The sequence below is a fragment of the Engystomops pustulosus genome, chromosome 6, assembly GCF_040894005.1.
Source record: "Engystomops pustulosus chromosome 6, aEngPut4.maternal, whole genome shotgun sequence".
NCBI lineage: Eukaryota > Metazoa > Chordata > Amphibia > Anura > Leptodactylidae > Engystomops > Engystomops pustulosus.
The window spans coordinates 21,520,425-21,547,131 of NC_092416.1; the positions used below are offsets into that span (position 1 = coordinate 21,520,425).

At 43.9% G+C, this 26,707-nt stretch overlaps 1 protein-coding gene across 1 annotated transcript; it reads right to left on the reverse strand.

Moving 5' to 3' along the window:
• Positions 1–1,538: 1,538 nt before the first annotated feature.
• On the reverse strand, positions 1,539–15,729 carry LOC140134642 (IgGFc-binding protein-like). The gene is made up of 15 exons (XM_072155107.1): positions 15,586–15,729; positions 12,365–12,415; positions 10,846–12,051; positions 9,599–9,903; positions 8,997–9,495; positions 8,332–8,915; positions 7,754–8,234; positions 6,544–7,124; positions 5,455–5,962; positions 4,999–5,378; positions 3,380–3,911; positions 2,758–2,918; positions 2,159–2,440; positions 1,734–1,984; positions 1,539–1,598 (listed from the first exon to the last, which is right to left on the reverse strand). Coding segments are annotated over exons 2-15 (5,820 nt in total). The 5' UTR covers positions 12,414–12,415; positions 15,586–15,729; the 3' UTR covers positions 1,539–1,597.
• Positions 15,730–26,707: the final 10,978 nt, after the last annotated feature.

A 26,707-nucleotide genomic window follows, 5' to 3' on the forward strand; every position in this document is an offset into this window, starting at 1 on the left:
AGGGGTACCCCAATGTCTTTATATTCTCGAATATTCAGCATTGCCCAGAAGAAATTTAAATGCTTATTGAGTCCCAAGGTGGGATGAGTCCTACTTTGATGCCCCCCCTCCCCTCCTAGCCAGATTTATCACCACTAAAAACTATTTTAGAGCAGCAGTGATGTATTTAGAGAGGGTAATCTGTTTTGCTAGGTATGGGGAACATCCCAGAATGACTTCTCCACTCACTTGAATCCCAAATGGCCCTTTGAAAATTGTTGTTCCATACCAAAAAGGTCCTGGATAACAGACCGGTAACCATAAAATGGATCTTGGAGAAGGTGGACACTAAAAATGTGACACTCAAGCTAGAAAGTTGCACAATACCTTTTGTCATCTTTCGAATTTAGACTAGACTGTGGTGTCTCAAAATCCCACAACTTTCACAGCAATTGTTACACAAGGGAAAAAAACAAAAACACTCTTTGAAATGGGGACATGTTGTTAGAGGGGGGGAAACAGGAACAGCTTAGCACCCAGCTCAAACAGCCAAATACCACAGGTCTTACTCACACCATCTTCAGATCTCAACAACATCGTCACCAGATGAGAACACACTTCAGAGGAAACGTGACACCTACATATGTTATCTACGTATATTTAGACTTTATTTTCTGATTGAATATAAGGGCAACCATATGTATACTGGGGGGGGGGGGGGGGGAAGGGAACAGTCTTGACACAAGTGACTTCTATGGGAGACTGTTGAAATGGTCTGGATCCTGTGCAGAAGGAATAGGATATCACCAGCTCCCCCCCCCCCCTTATTGTGGTGTGATCCAAGGTCTTCTGCCTTTGTTCCACCATTTAGGAATTATTCATCATAGTTACACCTGCTGAAAATTAATCTTTACGAAAAGACGGCATCTCCTCTCTACAAGTTTCTTCCCATTATACATCCTGTCTGTTATAGGTGTTGATCAGCAACACAGCCCCAAACCAAAGGATTGGTCTGGCGCCATTTCCTGAAATATAGCAACCATTTTTTTTCCCCGAAACTTGGAAGCTTTATTTTAACCAATGGTTCCAACTAAGGTATTCCAACTGTTGGGGAACCAAAATTGCTAGCACATTGACCATCTGGGATTATGTTCAATAGGAATCATAAAGGATTATCCGGTTGTCGGATGATCTATAAATCTGCCCATCTACAATAGAAGTGTGCACCAATGTAGGATTTTTTTCCACACTGTATCTACGAGGAGGTTCTGGCCTTCTTATAGATCCAACCTGGCATAGGACTGAAGCAGTCTATAAGTAGTCCACTTGCCCTCTACACCACTATTTTTGTCACCAGGAACCACTTCTAATTTCAGAGCTTGTATGCACTGATAAATCCTGCACCCCTGCAATTGCGTTAGACCTGTTTATTTGTCCAGGGATGGACATTTCTGTACAGTTTACACAAAACTGCCATTATGGGATTCTATAGAGAACATGTTCTACAGAGATTAATGAACTGAATTTTATTACATTACAAAAGCAGAACACACTTTAGGTTGTAAAAAAAGTTTTTATTTGACCAAATGAGCAGTAGAGCGGTAGTGATGCATCAGAGTCTAAAAGAAAGAGGGAAATAAAATTAGTGAAATGTTCGCAAATAAAATCTATAAAACCTATAGTTTAGACTCTACCTTCATACTCTGTCTTTACTTAAATTATTCACCAAGTCTTTGCATTACATTAAAACTTACCATAACAGGTCTTCTGTCAACCAAGATTCCAAGGAGAATGTTTGATTCTGCATTGGAAGTGGATTTCCAAAAGTGCACGCTCCACAAAGTTCTGCCGAAAGAGACTGTGCCACCTCAATTTTCAGATCTCCTGCAGAGCTGAAGGTAATACGCAGATTTCCGGGCTGGCCTAGAGTCACCATGTCTGAAGATTTGACAACGTAGAGCTCTGGAGCCAGTGTGACAGGTGGGACCCTCAGTTTACCATTTACCTAGTGTAGAACAGATACTTAGTAATGACACATTCTACTGGGTCAAAGCAAGAGGGGCCCAAGTGGCCACAAGAAATTAACTTTTGATACTACAATAACTGAAAATCAAAAGTAAAACATTTAGCCTTCTTGACCAAAGCAACCACTAGCCTTCTCCTGCAATTCTTTACTCACCCAGACTTCTAGTGTCGAGTGAATGGTGATGAAGCTTCGTTCATAGAAGATATGGAGCTTAGCAGGTTTAGGCGATCGCACATGTAGAGCAATTCTCAACCAATTTGGAGTAGAGTCGTCACACTTGCGGAGAATATCATACACACCATTTCCCATTGTGAGACTTGAGACATTTCCAAATGTTGAGATTGGTTTATCATGAAAGCTACAGAAGCGACAGAGGCTTTGGGATGTTGAATTTGAGTCACAGTTCAGGTATTCAGGTTCAGAGGGAGAAATTCTCTACAAAGAAAAAAAATAAATATTGAATACAAGTCTTAAGATTTTCTTCTATACCGTTTTGCATTGTTAAAATGGATGCCCCAAGACATCAATCAAGTCCTTCCTTCACCTTATAAGTAGCTCCAGCAGGAGCCCCCTTTTGCCCCACCTACAAATTTTATCCCACATGAGGCTTAACAGACTTTGTCTGGGGTCTTTTCGGAGTAAGATATATATGGGGCAAGTGTTCAGCCAACAATTTTGTTTCTGTGTTCGACATAACAGCCAGAGGTATGAGGCTTAGTGAACATTGTTGGAGATAGCAATAATCTACTCACTTTAAGGCACAAGTCAGCAGGAACACAGCCGATTCCATTCCACAGATAACCCTCCGTACAGTTACAGCCTTCCTGACAAGGTCCCAAGCATTCTCCATTTTGACACTGAATGCAGGTTCTCGTACAGAGCTCATATGTCCCATGAGGGGAACATACAAACGCTGAAAAGAAAAAGACGGACATTGGAATACACAATGAGTGGCAAGAGGTTTTCGGTCATAGAAGCATAGAACATTCAGCTACCCATTTATAAGGAGTCAAACTAGGCTTCGCTTTTAGACAGAAAAATCAAGAATCTGTCGTCTAGTCATTCCACTGGACCCCATGCTGAGTCTTAAGACCTCGCATTTAGCATGTTCCACCACATCTTATGTTCCAAAGAGAAGACAACTCACAAGAGAAGTCAAGAGTCCTCAGTCCATGTTATACAATATACCTTAAACAACATTCCTAATGAAATTGAATTGAAGGCATCCCACCTAAAAAGTATTGATTTTAATAGAAGATAAATGGAGTTACAAAACTCAAAATATTCTCTGGAAATCAGGCAACCCCACATAAATACAACTATATATTTCATACACAACTCAACCCAAGACCGGATATAAGTTTGGAAACTTACGGCAGAAGCTCTCATTCCTCCAGGGTTTGATCGTCACAGATTGTAGCTGACACAAGGTAACATATTCTTCAAGATCACGACAGGCAACCTCATCTCCGCTTTCACCACGCTGAAGATCCTGACACACATGAAACCGGCATTCATCATGGAAGCGATCAGGGTTGATGACACGGTGGCAGTCTCTGAACGGGCTTTCGTTCCCCAGAAACATGCTACAGTAGTTGGGACTGGTAGAGTCGTCTTCATTCCTGGTCCATGGCTCCTTGGTTACTGTTAAACATTGGTTTTCCGAATAATTATTTGACATTTCACTTGTGAATTTAATCTGGTTCTCATGCGGCTCCTTTTGAGCACATTGACCACATATGTAGTTTTGGTACATGAATGGAATCTGTACAAGGATAAAACCATGATGGTCATACTTTATGGCAAGCCCACAAGCCGTGTTCAAGATCAAGCTGGAGCCTTCAATGCTTATTTGGAGCTTGCCCGGAACAAGGCAGGCAGGTAGACTTACTGTCACATTATTGACCTAAAAGAAATATTAAAAAAAAAAAAAAAAAAAAAAAAAAAAGTTACCACTCTATATACTGGAAGTCACTAGCAGATACATTTCGCAAAATATGGCATAGAAAAATTTTAACTTGTAATTAAGCACTTCCGTCTATACTATACTATAGACCAGTGATGGCAAACCTTTTAGAGGCAGAGTGCCCAAACTGCAACCCAAAACCCTGCTTATTTATCATGAGGTGCCAACCAGAAATTAAAGCAGTGACTTATTGCTCCCTGTTCAACAACTTTCAATCATATTGGGCTGATGACAGCAACAATGGAAAATGTTCATCATTTTAGCTTCTTTCCAGTTTCCCTCTGTACTCAGAGAATAGTGGGGCCAGCAGGAGGTCCTCCAAAAATAATTTGATGCTGTCTAATGCTCCCATTTCCTACAGTCCCAAGTAGCAAAGCAAGTATCAAAATATGACTGAAAGCAGCATCTTTTAAGTTGCTTGGAACTGCAGGAAGATTCTTTGAGTCCTACCTGGTGTGCTGGCCGGGTGCCCACAAAAAGGGCTCCGAGTGCCGCCTCTGGCACCAGTGCCATAGGTTCGCCTCCACTGCTATAGACCCAACACACACAGGATGTAAAACAGAATTGGTTGAAGAGAAACTAGCCTCAAAGTGCGCACACAGTATTACAGATCATTGATATAGCCTATTAAAGTAGATTCAGGAGGGTCAGAAACAGTGGGCGACAACAAGACTGTATTCTCTCCAAAAGGGGACCCTGGCTCCCCCAAATGAGTTGTGAGGATTTGTTACCCACTTTAAATACTAATAAAGACTTGGAGAGAATACACCCGGTCTTGTTGAGCGCCCACCATTTGACTCCAATCGGCTTAGCTCCCCATGCTTGGAGAACACACCAAAAACCCATCAAGCTGCACCGCTGACCATCGTCCTTTAAATCAAACACTAGAGTTGTGCCTTGTTGAGCACAACTCGACCAGGTGAGCAATCACTAAAGCATACTAAACATCTGAAACCAAACAATATGACCCTATGAGCGCAGTCTTGCTTCTGCCATTTTTCTATAGCCCATCAAATGCTCCTCTTACCAATACACCATTTTCCCACATCCTTGGCACGATGATCTTCAGTCCATACACCTCAACATGAAGACTCTCCAAACTATGGTTTCCAAGATCATAGTGGAGCAGAACAGAAAACTTCTCCACTTCTGTATCATTGTTGCAGATTTCAGCCAGAGACCAGCTACATGTTAAAGGAGATGACAAATTATTGATCCTAGGAAAGCTTGGAGCTTGAAAAAGACAACTGGTTTTATCTAGAGATGAACAGGCCAGTGGGACAACGCGAGGTAGACATTCCAGGTGAATTGGTGAAGTAGTTGGTGAAGTTGAGAAAGGCAGATCTGTCATTGAGGTAGGTGAAGTAGCCGATAAGTTTAATGTCTCAAATGGAGGTTCTTGAAGCTCTGTTTAGGAAATGCAACTGGTTAGAGTGGAGAAAAGCCAGACATCAGAAAGACAATTTGTAAAAATAAAACTCACGGCAATGTGTTTCATCATTCCATGGGTGGATTGTTGCTCCAGCCAATTTGCATGCCTGCTCATAGTGGTGCAACGTTTTACAGATTGAGAACAGGTCATCTTCATTCACATTCAGAGCAGACAAGCAGTTATTATAAAAGCCTTGGGGACCAAGGATGCTATGACATTCTTGGAATGGTCCATAATCTTCCATTATAAGGTCACAATACTTTGTTGCATTGAAAGGATCATTTCCAGAAGCACAAAAGTTATGTTCTACATAGGAGCTCCAAAGGGACATGTGGTTTTCAGTTGGCAAGTTGGTGATGTTCTCAGCAGACACATTTTTCATGCCACAGAGACCAAGAACCTTCCCTACATATTTAATTGGAACATTAAGGGAGACCATTGAAGAGTTGAAGACAAGCCAGAGATTAAAGTTGGTTTTCATCACAATGTTGAAAGGGGTTTTGTAAAAGACCACTTGATCAGACAACTCAACGGGAAAGTTTGTCAGAGCACCATTGACCTACAGGAAAAAGAGAACAGGAAAGAGTCAATCCATGATCCAAGTGGCCGTCCTCACCATTAAAACCTTGGATTCACAGGGTGCCTAAAGTCTGGTGCAAGTAGGACCCTTTATGAACCAGAGGGTCTACCCCCCCCCCCCCCCCCATTTAAATGAAGCCCGTAAAAATGCCATCACATTTAAAAGGGGAAAGAAAATAAAAAAGACCCAAAAAGTGGAATTGTAGTGAATCAACCCCTTTAACCACGAACTACACAGCCATTTCACATCATATGTGTGCCTTTTTCTATATATAAAATACCCTTCTCATAACTGCTGAGTAAATAGAACGATGCAGCTTTTGCATACCTATTTACCCATTTAGAATTCCTGCAAACGTTATTTCCCACCCAAATTTTTGTAAAAGTCAAACTAATCGCTTTTCTCATCTGGAGCGCGTTTTTTTTTTTATAAACTTATCAAAATGGGCTTATGACAAAAAAGGTTACAACCCATTTCAATCATTTTGCACAAAAAAAAAAAATAAATAAATATATTTTATATAATAGATATCTAGGATTAGGACAAAATAAGATTTTTACCTTGGGACCTTCACTTTGCATATTTAATACAATTTCATAGCCATGTATTTTCACAATGGCCTCTTGAACACTTGGCAGCTCACCACCACTCAATGCTTTTCTTCGCAAAAGGACTTCAAAATTGACTTGCTTGCTACTATTTAAAGAGGCCATTACAAACAAACAGCTATTGTTGAAGGGGAAACTAAGTTTATCCAAGGTGAGAAAGGTTGGTCCCGATGTCGAGCAGGTGGATGACAAAGGATAGCAAGCTCTGACACCCATTACAACGGTACACTCCTCGTCCAAGGTGCAACTATGACTTTCACAGACAATTCCACCATCTAAACAGGAACATTTGTTTCGGCACTGATCATCATAGAAGATGGAACCAGGTTTCCAATACTGGCCATTCTTATAACATCCGCAGTCTTCAGGAAGAACACAATGGTCCCCACTAAGGACGTAGCCAGGATTACACTGACAACCGTCTTGACATTCGGAAACACAAGTAATGGGAAGTGTGTTGTAACAAGACGATTGACAGCTAGAAACACATCTATTGGAACCGGTGTAGGTGGAATTTGGTGGACATTCATAACCTAGAACAAAAGAAAATATATGAGAATGATGCAAGTAAAGCTAACCCCCCCCCCCCACCACACACACAATTACGTTTTCCAAATTACATTCCGTTGAATGCCACTGCATAATGTTGCAGATTTTCCGCAATGTGTGCAGATAACTTTCAGCGATTTACAACGGTCGACACCTGCAAGCATACTTTTTTTTTTAAATGGTGTCTGATTTCGTGAAGAATTGTTGCACTTTAGGGACTCTAGTTAAAGGGGTTAGCCGGTTATAAAAAGTTACTTAGTGCCTGGCCATTTAAAAAAAATAAACATGTACTTGTCTCCTCCAGTGCCGGTGATGTCCCACGCAGCTTGTTTACAGGGGCACAGAAGCCGCGCACAGGGAGCTTTCGGCTGGCAATGTGACCGGCTACTCAGATCCGTCCCCATCTCTCAGCGTTGTAAGCTCTGGGAGCTTCCGGCCGGCCAGAAGCTCCCTGTGCACCCTTGTAAAGAAACCGGCGCACAGAGGAGACGGACCGCGGCACGGGACATCAGCAGCGCCGTATGAGGTAAGCATTTTTAAATAGCACACCCCAGCCCCAAGTAAATGTTTACACCCTGATAACCCCTTTAACACACAAAATGTTGGTCCTTACCACAAGAAGTTTCTTGCCTCCATGGGTAGACCTCAGCACCCATTTCCCGACATGCAGCAGCATAGGCATAAAGTGTTGGACACCAGCTGACGTTAGAACACAGGTCATTGACACACGACTCAAAATAATGGTCTGGTGGAACTCTTCGATGGCACTCTCTGAAGAACCCCTGGGGGTCTTTAATTATTTCACAAGACATTGCAGCTCCTGGAAGAATTTTCTCATTTAAACATTGTGAACAGACACCTTGACAATAATCCTGACACAATGGACCCTTGGAAACTCTGTCAACCATGGAAGAGCACAATCCACAAACCATTCCCACAAAAGGGTCTGGAATCTTGATCTGAAGGCGCCTCATATGGTCAAATGAAACCACCAGGCCAAAGTCAGTCTGAAGAATTTCAGCACCATGGTTACTCCTATAGATTTGAAGGCTGGTGTCAACTACATATGGGGTATAAAACAATGTACCATTCACCTAAGAAGGAAAAGAAAAAGTTCAAGCCATGGTTCTCAAAGCCACATTTCATTGCCTTTTTTAATGAAGTAAAAAGAAAAAAAAATGCAAGACTTACATCTACTTTTCCATCAAAGTTTGGACTCATTAGGATAGATTTTCCATATACTGCAATTTTAACAGCTTGAACAGATGTTCCCGAATGTTGGTCTTTGACCAGGTGGATCTCAAAAGCATCCAGATCGGAAGAGTTCGCACAGAGACCAGCCATTCTTGAATCACATATTCCATTGAAGGTGTAGGAATTACCATCAAATGTTGTATAATGAGTGTCACCGTACAGAGTGCATGACATTCGGTGCAGGGGTTGGCAGGACCATAAGCCATTCCTCAGTTCACATTTATTGCCCACATGGCAACCATTTACATCGCGGCACACCATTTTTGATCCTGAACATTGACACTTTTTCTTGCAATCTTTAGTGAGAAATTCTTTTCCTTCGAGATAATAGCTCCCTTGCCAAAAGCAACCACATTCTTTTTTTATTACACAGCTCCCTGCACTTACTTCATAGCCCTCATCACATAAGCAGGTTTCAAAGAACAAGCTGGGATCACAAGTGGAAATTTGGGATTCTGAACAAGATGCTTGGCAAGTAGTAGTATAGCTTTCATAGTGGCTATGGCGGGGGCACTGAAGACCTGCAAAAGTTAAAAAAAAATTCCCAAAAACTTCAGATGAAGGTATCAGAATACATATTACTCATACCTTCAGTAACTTACCACAATGGCTGATATTTCGCCATCCCTCCAGATGGACACCATATATGGCACAAGCCAAAGCGTAAGACTCGATGGCTGAACAAGACGAAGCTCCACTGCAGACTTCAGATTTACAACTTTCGATAAATGGTCTTGGATCAATTATTGAGCGACAGGAATGAAAAATGTTAGACTTTGATAATATTTGGCAATTTAAATCTGCCATAGAACTTTTATTACTGCATTGGTTCTCATCCTCCACGAGCATAGGTTCACAAAGTACTGATAGACCTGGATAAAGCGGTCCCCTTATCTTCCTCCTGGAAGGTTGGGCAACGCAGTCTCCAGACAAACTTTCATAGTAACGTCCAGGAAACTGTAGATGGATGAATCCACTATCACCAATTATGACACGCAGACCAAAGGAGACATTTACCATGGTGGCCACAAATCCGAGTCGTGTTATATTAAGGCTTCCATTAAGGACACTTATTGGAGTATACAGCTTTACATCATTGATCTAAAAGAAAATAAAAGAAATTTTGGCAATTGAAGTGCACATCACAAGTAGGAGAATCCAAGCACAACTTTACATTTAGTTTTAGATATTGATATCAACTCACAAAGACTGCTCCATGATCTTCAGTTGAGATCTTCAAGAGTTGGCCAAAAACCCTTATTGTTATAATAAAGGCAGAAATTGCTTCTCTTTCAACGCTAAATGGCCGTAAACTCAAGTCATCACCATAGGAATGAATGAGAACATGAGGACAGTCCTCTATTCCACGCATATGGGAGTTATAGATGGTCAACAAGTGAGTTTCGCTCCAGGCCATGCACGTTTGAGTGGTCATCGAAATGCAATCGGACAGGTCACCATGGATATTGCAGACTGCATTTGCACATTCAAACTGGCAGAGGAGGTATACTGAAATGTAAAAAAGTTAATCATAAGAGGGCACCAAAAGTACAATGTAGATGCATACACAGAGGATCTGACATAGCAGGTTGGTCAGCACATCACCAATTACCCTTCATTTGGTGTAGGGTTAAAGAGGAGTACCATTTCCCAACAATATAATAACATACAACAACATCAGTGGTGGTCTACCATAGGATACAGATTGGGTGTCTCATTATCAGTGTAGACATATGAAAAACTAAATTAAATATTTAGCTGGAATATGATCATTTAACTCAATAACTCATTGCACGAGAACAAGCCCACAATACTTCAAGTTCTATTCATGGTATTTGGCAATAGTTAGCAATTTATTAAAATGGTTTAATCCCCCCCCCTTTCCCTGAGCATGTTCAATATGGGCAGGTCAGGAAACAAAAAGATATGTCAGGTAGGGCTATGTAAACTCAGAACAGCCACCAACTTTGGTTAATGGATGAAACCAGCTGTCAATATAAACAAATAATCTTACTTTTGATCTATTTAGTCCAAGCTGATGTTCTCCTCTGCAATAGTCTCACCCACATCAGCCCAGGTCCTCCTCAGAGCTTTCCTTCCATACGTCAGTAGGGTCACAGCTACAGCCGGTGAAATCTGGCTACTGTGCATGAGGCAATGAAGCTGTAGCCCCAGCCCCTTCTACACAAAAAGGTGCCCAGTCCATGAACTTGGACCCATGTGCTGGTCAGATCACATGGACTGTTTATTGCGCAATGGACAAAAGCACAAGCATCACAAATAACTACTGTATAGTTCAAAGAGTTGTCTACCAGGATATGAGAAGCAAGAACACTAACAATGGTTGACCTTTTCAGGAATTTACTTTAACATAATTAAGTAACAACTTCCTTTTAAGATTTTTTTTAAATTATAAGCTATCCATACAGTAGTACTTGCAAGTAACCTTACCTTTATCCAGGCATATTCCAGGTAATCCATATGAACCAGATTTTCCAATGCCAATGGAGACCAAACTGAAGTCCTGTCCATGGTTATATATAAAGTGGTATCCCTCATTAGGAGGTAGAGGAAGACTTGTATAAATTAGTTCAGAATTAGTAAGGTTTTTCCAAGTCAACTCAAGTAGACGACGTCGATCAAGCTCCAACTGTTCCTTAGTCTCTTCATGTGCAACCAGGAGAACGCTGTTCTCAAATTCAGGCATGGAAACAATAGAATAGGCAACACATGAAGTCTGCATTGGCAGAAGATTATAAAATATGCCTGAAGACACGCCAAAATCAAGAATTACCATAATATTTCGAGAGCTTGTAATGACCGCAGAGTTGGTTGTGTCAACCTCAAACTCTTGCTTCCCTCCACGACCCACCATCAACTTGGTTGTGTCATTCCCAAGACTCAGTTCCACTTCTGTGTCACTTGCTGATACAATAGTAATTTTGCCAAGGTTTGGGAAGGACAAAGGTGGCAATACAAAGTTAGAACCCCAGGCCGCCTTGGCAGGAAGCTGTGTGTAGAGATGATTACACAAACCATGGCCTCCAATGCAACCAAGTCCAGAAAACACTGCCACGACCTCTTGTGACCAAAGGTGAGTAGCTGTCAAACTTTGATTGGTCTGGAGCTGTACAGATTCCCAAGGTTCAAGAGTTAGATCGAGCTGTTCCCCTGGGGGGTAAGTGGTATTTTCCAGCTGAACCAAACCAGTCAACAGTATTGAAATAATGTTTCTTTTCGGGCCATTTACAATGGCCATCTGACCAACGGAAATCCCTGGCTTAGAGTCCGGTGTCATAATGTAGTACTCATTTCCCCAATGGGAGATTGGAGATAGAACTGCTACACCTATAGAAGGGGGTCTCTTATTAATTGCCACTACAGAAATAGGATTGTTGGAGGTGATACGGACAGTCATGTTTGATTGGACAGAATACGAGAGCTCAAAGATCTTTGGTAGTTCAACTGGTGTTGGAATACCAGTACTTAAAGAAACTACTTTGCTGAAATTTTGCATGGGCTGTTGGATGTTCACTTTTGTACCAGGAAAGAATGATGTGAGAAGTAGCTCCAACTGTGGTGTACCTTCAGTAGTGAGAGCATTCTGCATGAATACTAAGGCAAAGTCAGTGCCAGGATATTGAGCTACAGCAAAGCCTAGGATGAAAGGGTAGAGTTAGTTACCATTAAACAAGGGTAGCACCCTCCAACCTCACATAACCCAAGCATGTACTACAAAGTTCAGGAAATGAAGATTGTTTGTGGACCATGAGCAATCATAAGAACTGGGTTCCAAAGTGTGCATTCATTCCTAGACCTCTCCCACATTAGACTATCATGACATACTGAGTTGGCATAAACAGTAGCACATCATTTATTACTATAGTCGGTTAATGTTTTAGCTAATTAGGCCAAAATAGGAATGAAACCTATAGCAAGATCATCCAGGGGTTACTGGAAGTATACTTACCTCCTAGCCACAGGAAGGCCCAGGCACATAGAAACAGCTTGGAATCCATTACTGCAAAAATAAGTCAGAATACAAGTGGTTAGAGGGCAGGCTAGTAGATTTTGGAAGACAATATGAAAAGGGTCAACTGGATGAACAATGTGGTGGCCATAGTGTGGCTCCTGAATGAGGAATAGCAATATGACCAGGGTAACATTAGTTACAACTATTTGGGCATACAATGGTTTGGTTGAGAACAGTTTCACCCCTAATGAAAACTGGTCAAAAACACAGGCGTTTAACGTACTGCAAAAAAACAAAAAAAAAACAAAAAAACAAAACACTGGTTCAAAATGCCATGTGTGGCATCACCCTAAGGAGTTGCCTTGCCGTCAGCTTTGCATAAGGGAAGAGGCTGAGGTCACACAAGGCTTTGGACCAACACAATGAAAACACCAGGGCTCGGCCAGATCACAAAAGGGTTTCCATGCAAGCAGTAACCAGCACCTGGGCGTTTGCATTGCATTTGTAAACGCAAAACAATGGGTCATCGCACCACAAGTGGTGGAAAAGAGAAGTAGTTGCTGAAAGACCTGTTAGGGGACAGAGCTCTTAGCAGTAGAAGTATATGCCATAAAGTTCTGTAGAACCTCAGATGTGAATTAGAGGCTTTTTTGTTCCTTACAGATAATCCAGTCTCAAAATATTTTGCACTGGCGCTCACCAATGTACTGTACTAGTCCTGGTGTGGAAGAGCAGTGTATTGATATTACTTTCAAAGGGCAACATATTAGTTAAAAAAATGAAGCTATGAATAATGGGTCCCCACGAGCAGCTGGCACAAGGGATTGAAGGGTTGCGGCACAGCTTGTTCACTGTGGCACCTGGCACTGTACCACCCATACAAGCATTGCCTTTCTTGGTGCTGCAGAGGTCAAAAACCCAATTATTCATTGTGTGGTGACAGGACCATGAACAGCGTATCCAAGGAACAAGTTATGTCTGAAGCAGAGAATCTCATTTCTACTTCCTCCTGCAGTCTTGCACGCACAACTATAACCAGAACAAGGACACTCCAGATTCTGGGGTTAACGTCACCCAGTTCTAAGCATTTGCTCAAGTCACTGGTTTTCTGCTTAACATCAGAAATTGCTGCTACCTCAAGGTGTTTTCTTTAACCTCATGTGCAAGAATGTCATAAAACACGGAGAATCAATCATTGTAGAAGGAGACACAGAGGTCCCTCACCAGAACATCCAGGTCTGCTCAACATCTAAAGTTACCTCCTTGTGTTATGGTTGGTGCCTCGGATCACTTTTAAAGTTCATCCAATAAAGCAGGGGTAGGGAACCTATGGCTCGGGAGCCAGATACGGCTCTTTTGTTGGCTGCATCTGGCTCTCAGGCAGATCTTTAATAAATAGTGATGGCTGTGTCCCTTTGACTGATCACTGGACACAGGCAGCGATGTTACATCTGCCTACATTCTTTGTATGACCCAGGTGCCATCGCCACCATCGTCTTAGCCTGGGTCAAAGAGAAGAGCCTGGAAGCGATGAGGAGCTGGCTGCAGGGAGGCATGTGGTGGGTGTCCGGATTTGGAGTAGTGCACCCCCTGGACCGCCGCGGATGATGATGTAAGCAGACACCTGGGATCGGAACCTAAGTGGCACCCGGTCTTCACCAGAGCCCACCGCAAAGCAGGATGGTCTTGCTGCAGCGTGGTACCACCAGGTCATTCCACAGGCGCGAATGTCCACGGTGGTAGCCAAGGTCAAGGTACAGTATCATTAGGCAATCTCATGGTCAGGAACAGGCAGAAGGTCAAGGCAGACGGGAATGATGCAAGGTCAGGTATGGAGAAAGAGGTCTGGCAGCGAAGGAGCAGAATCAGGAACAGGTTCGGGGTCACAACGGGAGATCAACACTTGGGAAGGAAACACTGTGGAAAGCTTCCTCGAAGACATAAAGCACTATGATCTGGCGTGGGAATGCTGGGAGCTGGGTAGCGCCAATCAGCGTCGCACTGTGCCTTAAAATAAGTGAGTGCTGGTGCGCATGCGCTGGTGAGCCGGGCCGGCAGCAGGAACGTGGAGAGGTGAGTGAGCTCTTAAAGGGGCACCACCATGGACAGGGGCACGGGTGTGCCTATAATCCGAAACGTAGATTGCAGGGGCACCTGTGACACTGGAACTACCTATCTACTTGGGGGCATGTGCATATTGTACGGCTCTTACGGAATAACATTTTAAAATGTGTGGCGTTCATGGCTCTCTTAGCCAAAAAGGTTCCTGACCCCTGCAATAAAGCAACATGTGAATGCGGCTATAAGATGTGCATACGGCGGCTCCAATTATAGGTGGGTTGGTGTTCCATACTGCTCAACTAAAAAGGGTGTGGTTACACTTAAAGCTTTGACTCGGTTTAAAAACAGAATGAAAGTGCACAGGTGCCATGCCCGATTGCATATGCTTTTCTATAGAAACGGTAATCAGCACCGAGGGTCTTGCATTAAAAAAGACACTAGATGCTGTTACCAATCACAAGCGTTTCCACAGAAAGGCCGCGGTAACACGTACCGCTAGGCATCCGTCATAACGCGACGCTAGCGCACAGGGGGAGGTCCTCGGCCGAACACACATGCGTTTCCAGGGAAACGCATGCGATTGTTAAGCCGATCGCATGCGTTTCTCTGGAAACGCATGTGCGTTTGGGCCAAGGACTGCCCCTGTGCACTAGGGTCGCATTAGGAACAGACGCCTAGCGGTACGTGTGACCGCGGCCAAACACACATATGTGATCAGCTATATGGTCAGTAAACCAATTAAGTGTGTGGTCAAATGTGGCAGTAAGGCCAGTGGCACACGTGGCATTTTGAACCCATTTCTGGAAGGTTTTTAAGCCGTCCGTTAAAAAAAAAAAAAAAAAAAAAAAAACACACCAACACACCCACACGTCCGTTTTTCAAAAATGCATTTTTTGACCGGACTGCTTAAAAATGGCCCAAAAACAGGCTCAAAACACCACGTGTGCCACCGGCCTAACACATGGATTTTCAAATGCATCTGATTACATTGCTGTTAACATTACATTTACAAAACACATGTATTTTGTAAATGCAATGTTAACACCCCTGTTCTGAGGAGTTTGAAAAACGCAGGCGCTACTGCCGGACATGAACGCACCCTGAAAATTCTTCTTAGAAAACGACATTGACTATTACAGCGGCGGCTTAGACCTCACCTCAATATTATCCACCACCATCCATCTACACCACTGCCGGCCACTTCTCCGACCAGAGGAAACCTCGCTGTGACCTGTGTGTGCACAATGCTGAGCATCCACCTGATAAAGCAGCTCCAATCAATGGTAATAGTCAGGATAACCCTTACAATGCCAGTAGGTTCTATTGTAAATCCCATCTCCTTGAGGCCACTTTCACACATTGCTTTTTATGATGTATTAAAAATGCAATCCAAAGGGCTGTTTTTACACATGAACACATGCATGTAGTAAACTGAGTATTGACAGCAATTAAATAAGGCAAATCTCCTCGGCTGTTACTTTGTTTGAAAATGCAAGCGTTAATGCCACGTGTGCCAGGGTTATTCCGATCCCGGGTGTTGGTGCTGGGTCTGGGCTGTGATGACACATCCCGACACCAGCACTTTAGGTGATGCCACACGTCCCGTTTTTGGTCCAATTAAAAACACATGTGTTTTTGAATGTTTACCGTATGTTTGTCTGGTTGTAATGTGTTTCACAGTTGCTTGCACTTCTAGAAATGAAGATAAAGGACGCGCTCACACGTTGCGCTTTGTTTGCGTTTTCATTGTGTTTTAGTATGCATTGCAACAGCTGAGGGAAGGTGATTTGCCTAATTACATTAGACCGGCGGCAAATGTGGCATTATGAACCCGTTTTTGGGCAGTTTTTAAGCAGTGCATTAAAAAACGAATGTGTTTAAAAACGCGTGCTTTTTTTTAAAAACGCATCAGTTTTTTGATACATTTTACTATCTTAATTATCTTAATTAAAACTAGTAAAAAAAATGCATGCATTTTTTAACGGACTGCGTAAAAAACGGCCCAAAAACGGGTTCAAAACGCCACGTGTCCCGCCGGCCTGTTAACATTTGCGTTTACAAAACGCATGGTAAATGCAATGTTAATATATGTGTTAACAATGTACTAACACATGCAGTTTGTTAACACACATGTTAACACGGTGTTAACAAGTGTAAACAATGTAATTAGGCAAATCACCTCTCTTCAGCTCTTTTAATGCGTTTTAAAACACAATGAAAATGCAACCAAAACACGAGTGAACGCGGCCTAAAGGTAAGGTCACACGTACCGCTAATGTTGTGTTAACAAGTCTAAATATAGCGGTGCCCGTTCTCATTAGCGTTTTCAGTTTTCAGTTACCCATAGCATGTGTATCGCTGAAAACGTAAATGCGTTCTGGCCAAGGCATTGTGTTAGGGTTGCAGAGTTAGGGTGATGATACACATGGCATTTTGAACCCGTTTTTGGTCCGTTTTTAAGCAGTCTGTTTTTTTAACACATTCGTTTTTGGATGGACTGCTTAAAAACGGACCAAAAACGGGTTCAAAATGCCATGTGTGGCAAGTGTGACCCTTTTAGAGTGCACTAACTTGTACCGCTAGCACTGTGTTTATAAATGCAGCGCTCGTGTATGGGGGCAGGACTCGGACGGATGTCATATGCTTTTCTATGGAAATGCAAGGGATCATTGACCAGAATCTGTTTTTTTCATTGTTTTAATACAAGACACTGGGTTCTGGTAACTGATAGATTCCATAAAAACGCAAGTGCAATTGGGCTGAGGCCTGCACTAGTGGTACCTGTGAAAGCACCCTTAGGGTACGGTAACACGTGGCTTTTTGAACCCATTTTTGGCGTAAAAAAGCATGTGTTTTTTGAAAACGCATCAGTTTCTGACCGGTTTTAATTAAGATAATTGGGAAAACCGGACAAAAACGGATGCCTTTTCAAACAAAACACATTTTTTAACCGACTACTTAAAAACGGGCCATTTTAAAGAATGCCTTTTTAGTCCATTTAAACACGTGTTTTCCAGAGCACCTAAAAATGCACCAAAAACTACTGCGTGACTGCACCAAAAACTATACGCACGTAAGATAAATGTCCCCCTTTTGTATTTTGTAAACGAAAAAGTGAACAGGTGGCAGAAGCGGGCCTGACATTCTTGTTCAGGTTCAGGTCCAGCCTCCTGACCTGGACATATTGCCAAATTGGTGGGAAAACAGTCAGGGCGATTTCAAACGATTTGTGGCGTCACGTTTTTTGATGCATTTTTGACGCTTTCCAAAGGCTTCAGCCTTGATCACATGCTGAGGTTACATTGCGTTTCCACTGCATCTGCTAAACCTTTGGAATTCGTCAAAAACGCATCAAAAAACGTGACGCATCGAATGAAAGCATCCTCGGATTAATGCCCCTTGCACCTAGCCATGGCTATGATTGGCCAGGAGGACACCCTAGCATGGCTAGTTGTTGCATGCATTTACATTGTGTCAGCTCCGCTAAGGCGGCGCATCTGTTTTTGTCCATATTTTCCAATTATCTTAATTAAGATAATTGGAAAACAGCCAAAAACGGACAAAGACGGTCAAAAAACATGCGTTTCCAAAAAATGCATGCATTTTTTAACGGACTGCTTAAAAATGGACTTAAAACGGGTTCAAAACACTAACGTGTGCCACCACCCTTAAGCTGCCGGCTATTGTATTGAGTGTAGATTGCTTTGGAGATATTCCTAGAAGGTTGGCTATTATCACTATTTTCTAGGTGTCTGTTGCTAGAGAAACTTGGACGACTGCCTTGTCTTCTGCGGCATTGTACACGGACACAGACAATGTACTTGCTGCTAGGATATGAGTAAAGTGCTACTTGTAAGTAAAATAAAGTTTCTTCCTTGTAGCCTCAAGTCCTTGCAAACTACAGCACGGTGCAAGAGGAACTGAGCCAAGTATCAAACTTAATGGGTTTGTCATGGTACCCCTCAAGTAAAAGTGTACCCTATCATTGATCGTTCCAATGGAGCTAGGTAGTGTAATGTACGAGTACTCACCAGAACGAATGTCTCGCTGTGATTCCCTACTCCTCCACATCCTGATGAATAGGAAATGCAAATCGATGCGGACAAGAAAGCTCCGATGACCATGTGACTGCCAGGTCAGCCGCTCTATGGAACAATGGAAAATCATAATACAACCCAACCCGGTGATAATTAATAGATTTCAACAACCTAGATTTCTGAGCTATGTTCCAAGGCCTCAGAAAGCTGTGGTCTCAAGCACCCAGAGTTTTGGTCTCAGAAAGCCAATAAAATATATTGAACTGATTAAAATGTACTGTTTGTGTTGGTCATATCATCACACTAGGAGACCCCAGGGAGAGGGTCCAACATAATTTCTAATTAAAGAGGATGAGGCAGCACTCCTTCATATGCCCAATAGGGTCATAGTATCATAGTAGATAAGGCTAGAAAAAGACGCAAGTCCATTAAGAACAACCTATAAGAAAGTCCAAATTTCAAACAAGGCTCGCAGCTGGACCCAACATAAACCAAGAAAAGAGAAAGCAACAGCACAACAGTTTAGTGAAAAAATGAAGAGGTGTTCTTTATTCAGAGACATTAAGAATCATGAATAAAGACACTGGGGCTATTTTACTAGGGGTCCGCACTATCGCCAGGTATTCCGTCAATTTCCAATTTGTGCCGCATTTAGCAGAGAATTTTGGCGAACGTGATAGAATTTTGGCGCATTGACCAAAATCAAGGGGCGGGCCATTGGAAGATCCGACTGATTCGGACTAAGCGAGGGATTTAACATTTAAATTGCAAGACAATGCACTTACATACACCGGGAAGAAGATGGTGAACTCCAGCGGACCCTAGCAGGAAGCCACACATGAAAGATATCGGGCGCACGATGTAAGTGAATCGTGGCACAGTGCATTGTCGTCGGACAACGCACCTCGTAGAACGCACAGGGAAAGGTAAGTAAATGTGCTCCACTATGTCGAAATATTCCAACATAATAGCTATGCTACTACTGGGCCCAAGGCCACCAAACCCACGCTTGAAGTTTGATACTACCCTGCAGATATAATAAGGTGAGGTGTCTAGCCCAGGACTTCTTATCCATGTGTTCCAGTTCCTGACATTTTTATACAAGAATAGCAATGGAAAAAAAAAGATTATGGAAATCAACTCAACATTTGTTGGAAATTGGAGTCAGGTAGAATATCAGGAAGACTCAAGCTCAGATACACACAAAAATCTGGACCGCTTCAGGTAACAAATAGAAAGCAAATAGTTAAAACTAAGGTCTCTAGTGAGATAAAATAAAAAAAAAAAATACTTTAATAGGAGATATTAAGACCAGATACAAAAATGTAGCAAAGAAAGCATTTATTGACGCGTTTCGGATGCATTGTTCTTCCTTAGTCATAATGGATGACTAAGGGCAACTAACATGTCGGAAACTCATCAGTGGTTTCTCTCTTTGCTACTTTTTGAATCTGGTCTTAAAGGGGTATTCCTCCCACAAAGACAAGTTTCTTAAATATACTAAGGATAACAAATTAACACATTCTCTTATTCACTATTATTAACACCTTTTCTAATTCACTGAAATACAGTATTTCACAGATATGATTACAACCTGTCGCTCTCAGTGCCAGTTTACACAATTTCAGTTGTCCCTAGACATGATCCTGTAACTTTTAACTAAGGGTTGGGGAAGCCATCTTATTTTTCTCTCTGACGGTGAATGTGAGATTTCTGTCTCTCTTTCTCTGCTCTCTGCACTCTAGCCCCGCCCCCTGCATTCCAGGACGGATCTCACACTGATACACAGACACTGACATCCTGCCGGCAGCAGCGTGAAAGCTACAGACAGTACTTTATCTAGGGAGAGGGAGGATGGCACAGCAGATGTAGCAATGTGTTGTGGAATTGCAGAGATGTAGAGAGCTGACTGTGTCATTGTGTGTAATAGACATCTCATAGATCTCATTATCTCTAAATTGCCTCATCTCTCCTATCTATGTCAGAGACCAACACAATGTTCAGAAGGTAAATGAAAGTGTATATAAACTTTGTCCCTTGATAATCTAAGCACATTCTCAGCACAGAATCTCACAGCACAGAGGCATAATAAAGTGTCTACTTAGAGAGTCCCCACTCACACTCTGGAATTTTGCACTGATAATCACTTTTAAACAATTAAGATGCCCTATTGAAGTATTTTTGATTTTATCTTGTTGGCGACCTTAGTTTTTACTATTTGACATATATGCAAGAGCCCTTCCTTTTAAAGGTCCTCTATAGTTCCTTAAACTTGCAGCACAGAATGGTAACAGAAGGAACCAATCATCCCCGATTCCCCTAAAAGCCTAGTTCTAGTTCTATATAGGTAGTAAGTAGTACTATAAATGGCAGGTAGTATATAAAGTACCTACACTGCCGAATATCAAAGGAGATCAAAATGTTGTGAGACAGGTCTGTTTGCCCCGTGGCTTACGGAACTGGAAGAGAAAAATAAGATAACCCTTTTGGATAACCTCAGCAGAAAATTTTCAAGGTAAAAATTTAGAATTCTAAAACTTTACCCCGATTTACCACACCCTGTCAAAGCTACATAACACTTACAAACAAATATTTAGCAGTTTTTTACTTTTGATGTTACTATTACTAATGATATTAAAGGAAACCTGTCAGGGTTCTTATGGATTGGTGGTTTAGTGTCCCAAAAAAGTAATACTTACATTTGTCCAAAGCTTTGCAGCTAGTGAAGCCGGAGTAGTACAACCTGGTTTTATTACACAAACATCCTCTTTAATGATCTCTCCATAGGTGGTCCATGACATCCATTGATCAAGTGATTCTGACCACTTCTGGTACTGAAATTATGAGATTGGAGAACGAGAAGGACTGCTTTATTCTTTGTGCCATGGCTGAGTTGTATATTTGAATGGGAGCTGGTCTGTAATTACCTTGTTGGGTCAATACATGGAGGATATAGCTGTTCTTCTAACTTTGTTCTTTTGCTGGAGGTTTCCATGGTTCCTAATCTCAAGTGACCCTGCTGAGGGCCTTCAGTTTCAAGACATCCATGTAACGTAACTTTTGGACTGAAAAATACTAAATATGCACCTGTACACACAATAACTCAAGAACAATGCACTATATTATTCATAAATAATGAACACCTACAGTACATCTTCTCTTACAAGACAGGTATGGGTAACAGAAATCAGACTTGGAGCCCAACTCTAATTCACCATTAACCTCCAAGACTCCAGATACATGCACATTCTTGTTGTTGGATGCCAATGCCATAACATCTGGAATGGCCATCTACTGGGTCTTAAACCCATTGGGCCTCATTTACTTACCTGGTCCATTTGCAATCCCGCGGCACGTTGTCCGATGTGCATTCGCGTCTGCCAGGATTCTCTAAGGTCGTGTGCCCGATATCCACCAGGTGTCGCTGCTTTTTTCTGAATCCGTCGGGTTTTCTGACGACCACGGCCCCTTATTTCCGACGCTTGCAAGCCGGCGCTGATGCGACACAATCTGATCACGTGCGCCAAAAACCCTGGGGCAATTCAGGGACAAATGGCGCAAAACGGTAATATTCAGGAAACCCGCGATTCGGCCCCTTAGTAAATGAGCCCCATTGTGCACCATTTGCACATCAAATTTTTATTAGTCAGAAGCCCAGAAAGAAATCCACTGTTGGCCCACTAAACAAGTCAACATCAAATCAAATTGGCGTTTCTGGGTCATTGAGTAGGCACAGGTAAGCTACCTTCAAAAAGGGTGATCATGGCACCCAGAAGGTGCCTTATGGAATATTCCATGTAAAAAATCTAAGAACTTTTCACTGATTGTCTGCTTTGCAGTATAGATTATATAAACAGAAGAATGGATACAGGTAATAGGGTTTTTGGGGAGATTAAGGTCATCCCTAAACCGGGGCCAAATGTGTGGCTGTCTATTCGGTCACCCTAGATAATAACACACTTAGTCATATTAGTCCTTAATGGCCAATATTGAAAACAAATGTACCCCTCCAGCAGAGGGGAGAAAAGAGGACCGACTAAAAAGGTGCATATGAAACAAGAAGTCTTTATTGGTAACACTATACACTTTAACAATAAACTGCAATAAAATCATGAGTGGTGGGATACAAAAAGAAAGAAGAGGCAGACCGATCTGGACAGGATGGAGTAACACATAAATAACAGAGATACATTGGTAAGAAACTAGCCAAATGCAAGCAAGGTGCCTATTATTAGACCATATGTGTAGTATAATCTGTAGTGATTTAAGGGGAGGGTGTACGTTCTTACCAGATCGTTATGATGTTAGAATTCCACTGTCCAGGAAGGGCCGCATCCCCGACGTACGTTTCGGCTCGGGATGAGCCTTCGTCTGGGGGTGGGGTCTTCCTGAACTGGGGTCAGTATATAAAGAGGGGATGAACCAATAAACATTTAAGAAAAAATGCAGTATCGCGAGAGCGCGGGACGTGCATCAAACTATAGACTGAAAGCCTAGCGAGTGTCTGCAGGGAGCATGCGCGGAGGCCCCTCCGAAAAAAATGTGTGTCACGGGTGCTCCCGCGATCCCTGTCTCGGATCGCGGGCGCATCCGTGCACCCCCGTTTGCCCCCGCTGCAGGCCGGTCGCTGAACTCACCTCTCCCGGCTCCTGCTCTTCCCCGGACTGCCGTGCGCGCGCGTCCCCGCCTCCTAGGGCACGCGCACGGCTCCTGCCGAAAATTTAAAGGGCCAGCGCACCGCTAATTGGTGCACTGGCTGAACCTCACCTTTAAGAATCCACTGATCCTAACAGTAAGATCCGGCCATGGATCCCGCCTAGGTTCCGCTTCCCACTTGACCAAACTTTGCCGCCATAGTGGTCCAGCAATCCCAGGAGATTGCCGCTCAACGCGAACAGCTGGATCAAGTCACCACCATGCTGCAACAGCTGCTAGCCGCCCAGCAACAGCAACAAGTTCCCGTGTCTGCTCCCGTGGCTCCTGCAACCCCTGTCTGCCTTCCTGTTGCTGAACCACGACTACGGCTGTCTATGCCCAGCAAATTTGACGGAGACCCCAAACAGTGCAGGGGTTTTATTACTCAATGCTCCCTAAAAATAGAACTTATGCCTTCGCAATTTGTCACGGAGCGTTCCAAGGTGGCATTTTTCGTCAGTCTTCTCTCTGGGAAGGCCCTGGCCTGGGCCACTCCTCTTTGGGACAGAGGCGACCCGGTCACGACTACTCTTGCGGCATTTCTGGCAAAGTTCCGGGCCGTTTTTCAGGAACCAGCACGGGCTTCTTCTGCCGAGACTGCGTTGTTGAATCTGCGCCAAGGCAACTCATCTGTGGGAGAGTATGCTGTTCAGTTCCGCACCCTGGCCTCTGAACTTGCCTGGAATGATGCAGCTCTCATCGCCACCTTTAAGAAAGGACTCTCGCTGCAGGTCAAAGATGCGCTGGCGGCTCGGGATCTACCGTCAACTCTGGGTGGTCTCATCACACTGGCCACTCGGATAGATGTCCGGTTTAAGGAACGCGCTGAGGAACTTCGCTCTGAGCATCCTCAAGCCCTAGTAAGACGTTTTCCTCGCCTCGCACCTGCCTTCCAAAGACCGCTCCAGCCTCCGCCTGTATCGTCTGCTGAGGAACCCATGCAGGTGGACAGAATCCGGCTCTCTCTACAAGAGCGTTCCAGAAGACGACAGGAGAACCTTTGTCTGTATTGTGCCAGTCCAGGGCACTTCATCGGGACTTGTCCTGTTCGTCCCCCACGTCCGGGAAACGCCAGCACCTAGGGCTCTTGGGAGAAGCGTCCCTAGGTGTGTGCCAAGCTTCTCCACGTCTGATTATTCCTGTGCTCCTCAGCGTAGACACCGGCACCCAGATTCAAGTTTCTGCTTTCCTGGATTCAGGCTCTACAGCGAGCTTTATGGACGCAGCCCTGGTCTCCCGGCATCACTTCCCAGTGGTTCGTCTTGAGAAACCATTGTCCATTGCCTCAGTCAGTGGCCAGATTCTTTCCGTGCCCATCCGGTTTCGCTCGGAACCCCTGCTTCTGCAAGCTGGAGCCTTGCACAAAGAAAGACTTTCTTTTTTTGTACTGCCCCAAAGCACTTCCACCCTCCTGTTGGGTCTCCCCTGGTTGCAGCAACATGCCCCTGTGCTGGACTGGTCCTCTGGGGAGATTCTCCGTTGGGGCCCGGCTTGTTCTTCTCATTGTATGGATGTCCCTCGTCCGCTCCCTGTCTGGACTTCCACCGTGTCTCCCAAGCCCCTGGAGGGGCTTCCCGCTCCATACTTGGATTTCGCAGATGTGTTCTCCAAAAAACAGGCAGAGACTCTTCCTCCACATCGTCCCTATGATTGCCCCATCGACTTGCTGCCCGGCTCTTCTCCTCCACGGGGTCGGGTGTACCCGCTCTCAGTACCCGAAACAGCCGCCATGTCTGAATATATTAAGGAAAATCTGCAAAGAGGTTTCATACGTAAATCCTCCTCTCCAGCTGGCGCAGGTTTCTTTTTTGTCACCAAGAAAGATGGCTCTCTTCGCCCCTGTATAGACTATTGCGGTCTTAACAAAGTCACCGTTAAGAATCGCTACCCCTTGCCGCTGATCACGGAGTTGTTTGATCGTCTACGGGGTGCGAGAGTCTTTACCAAGTTGGATCTTCGTGGTGCCTACAATCTTATTCGCATCAGGAAGGGTGACGAGTGGAAGACTGCCTTTAACACCCGTGATGGGCATTTTGAATATTTAGTTATTCCCTTTGGACTTTGCAATGCACCAGCCGTTTTCCAGGAATTCGTTAATGATATCTTCAGGGACTTATTGTACAGCTGTGTTGTGGTTTACCTGGATGACATCCTTGTGTTTTCTGCTGATCTCGCGTCCCATCAGTCCCATGTACGGCAAGTGCTCGGTCGCCTCAGGACTAACCATCTCTATGCCAAACTGGAAAAATGCCACTTTCATCAAAGGAGCCTTCCATTCCTTGGCTACATTATTTCCGACAGAGGCCTGCAGATGGATCCTGCTAAACTATCTGCAGTTCTTCAGTGGCCACGCCCAGTGGGACTGCGTGCTATCCAAAGATTCCTGGGCTTTGCCAATTATTATAGGCAATTCATTCCACATTTTTCTTCCCTGGTAGCTCCACTGGTGGCGCTAACAAAGAAAGGTGTCAATTCTCGTCTCTGGCCCCCTGCGGCTGAGGAGGCCTTCACGAGATTAAAGATGGCGTTTTCCTCTGCATCTGTTCTTACCAGACCTGATACCGAGAAGCCATTCTTTCTGGAAGTCGATGCCTCTTCCGTAGGAGCTGGAGCGGTTCTTACCCAGAAGGGGCCTAGGGGCCGAACTCTCTCCTGTGGCTTCTTCTCCAAAACATTTTCCTCCGCAGAGAGAAATTTTTCTATAGGGGATCGTGAGCTTCTGGCTATCAAGCTTGCCTTGGAGGAATGGCGTCATCTGCTGGAGGGAGCTCGATTTCCAGTCAGTATTTTCACGGACCACAAGAACCTCCAGTACCTGCAGACAGCTCAACGGTTGAACCCACGTCAAGCCCGGTGGTCCCTATTCTTTTCCCGTTTTGACTTCCAGATCCATTTTCGCCCAGCCGAGAAAAACATCAAGGCTGACGCCCTGTCACGTGCTTCCGATGTTATGGGGGAGGACTATGCTCCGAGACACATCATTCCTCCAGAGCGGCTTGTGCTGGCAGCGCCGGTGGACCTTCGGCAATTACCTCCCGGCAAGACTTATGTACGACCTGGACTTCGAAAGAGGATCCTGACCTGGGGACATTCTTCTCGAGTGGCTGGGCACCCTGGGGTGCAGCGCTCTGTGGCCCTGATTTCCCGTTTCTATTGGTGGCCTGATTTGGTCAAGGACGTTCGGGATTTTGTGCGGTCTTGTGCCTCTTGTGCTCGCAATAAGCCCTCATGACAAAAACCAGCTGGTCTTGTGTTGCCGTTACCCGTGCCTACCTGCCCGTGGTCTCACGTGGCTATGGACTTCATTACTGATCTGCCGCCATCATCTGGCAATACCGTTATCTGGGTGGTAACAGACCGCTTCTCTAAGATGTCCCATTTTGTCCCTCTACCAGGTTTGCCTTCAGCCCCACGTCTTGCCAGTCTCTTCTTCCAGCACATCTTCCGGCTTCATGGCCTTCCCCGGCACATCGTTTCTGATCGATTGGCTTCCTCTGCCTATCATCCTCAGTCCAACGGCCAAGTAGAGAGGGTGAATCAGACTTTG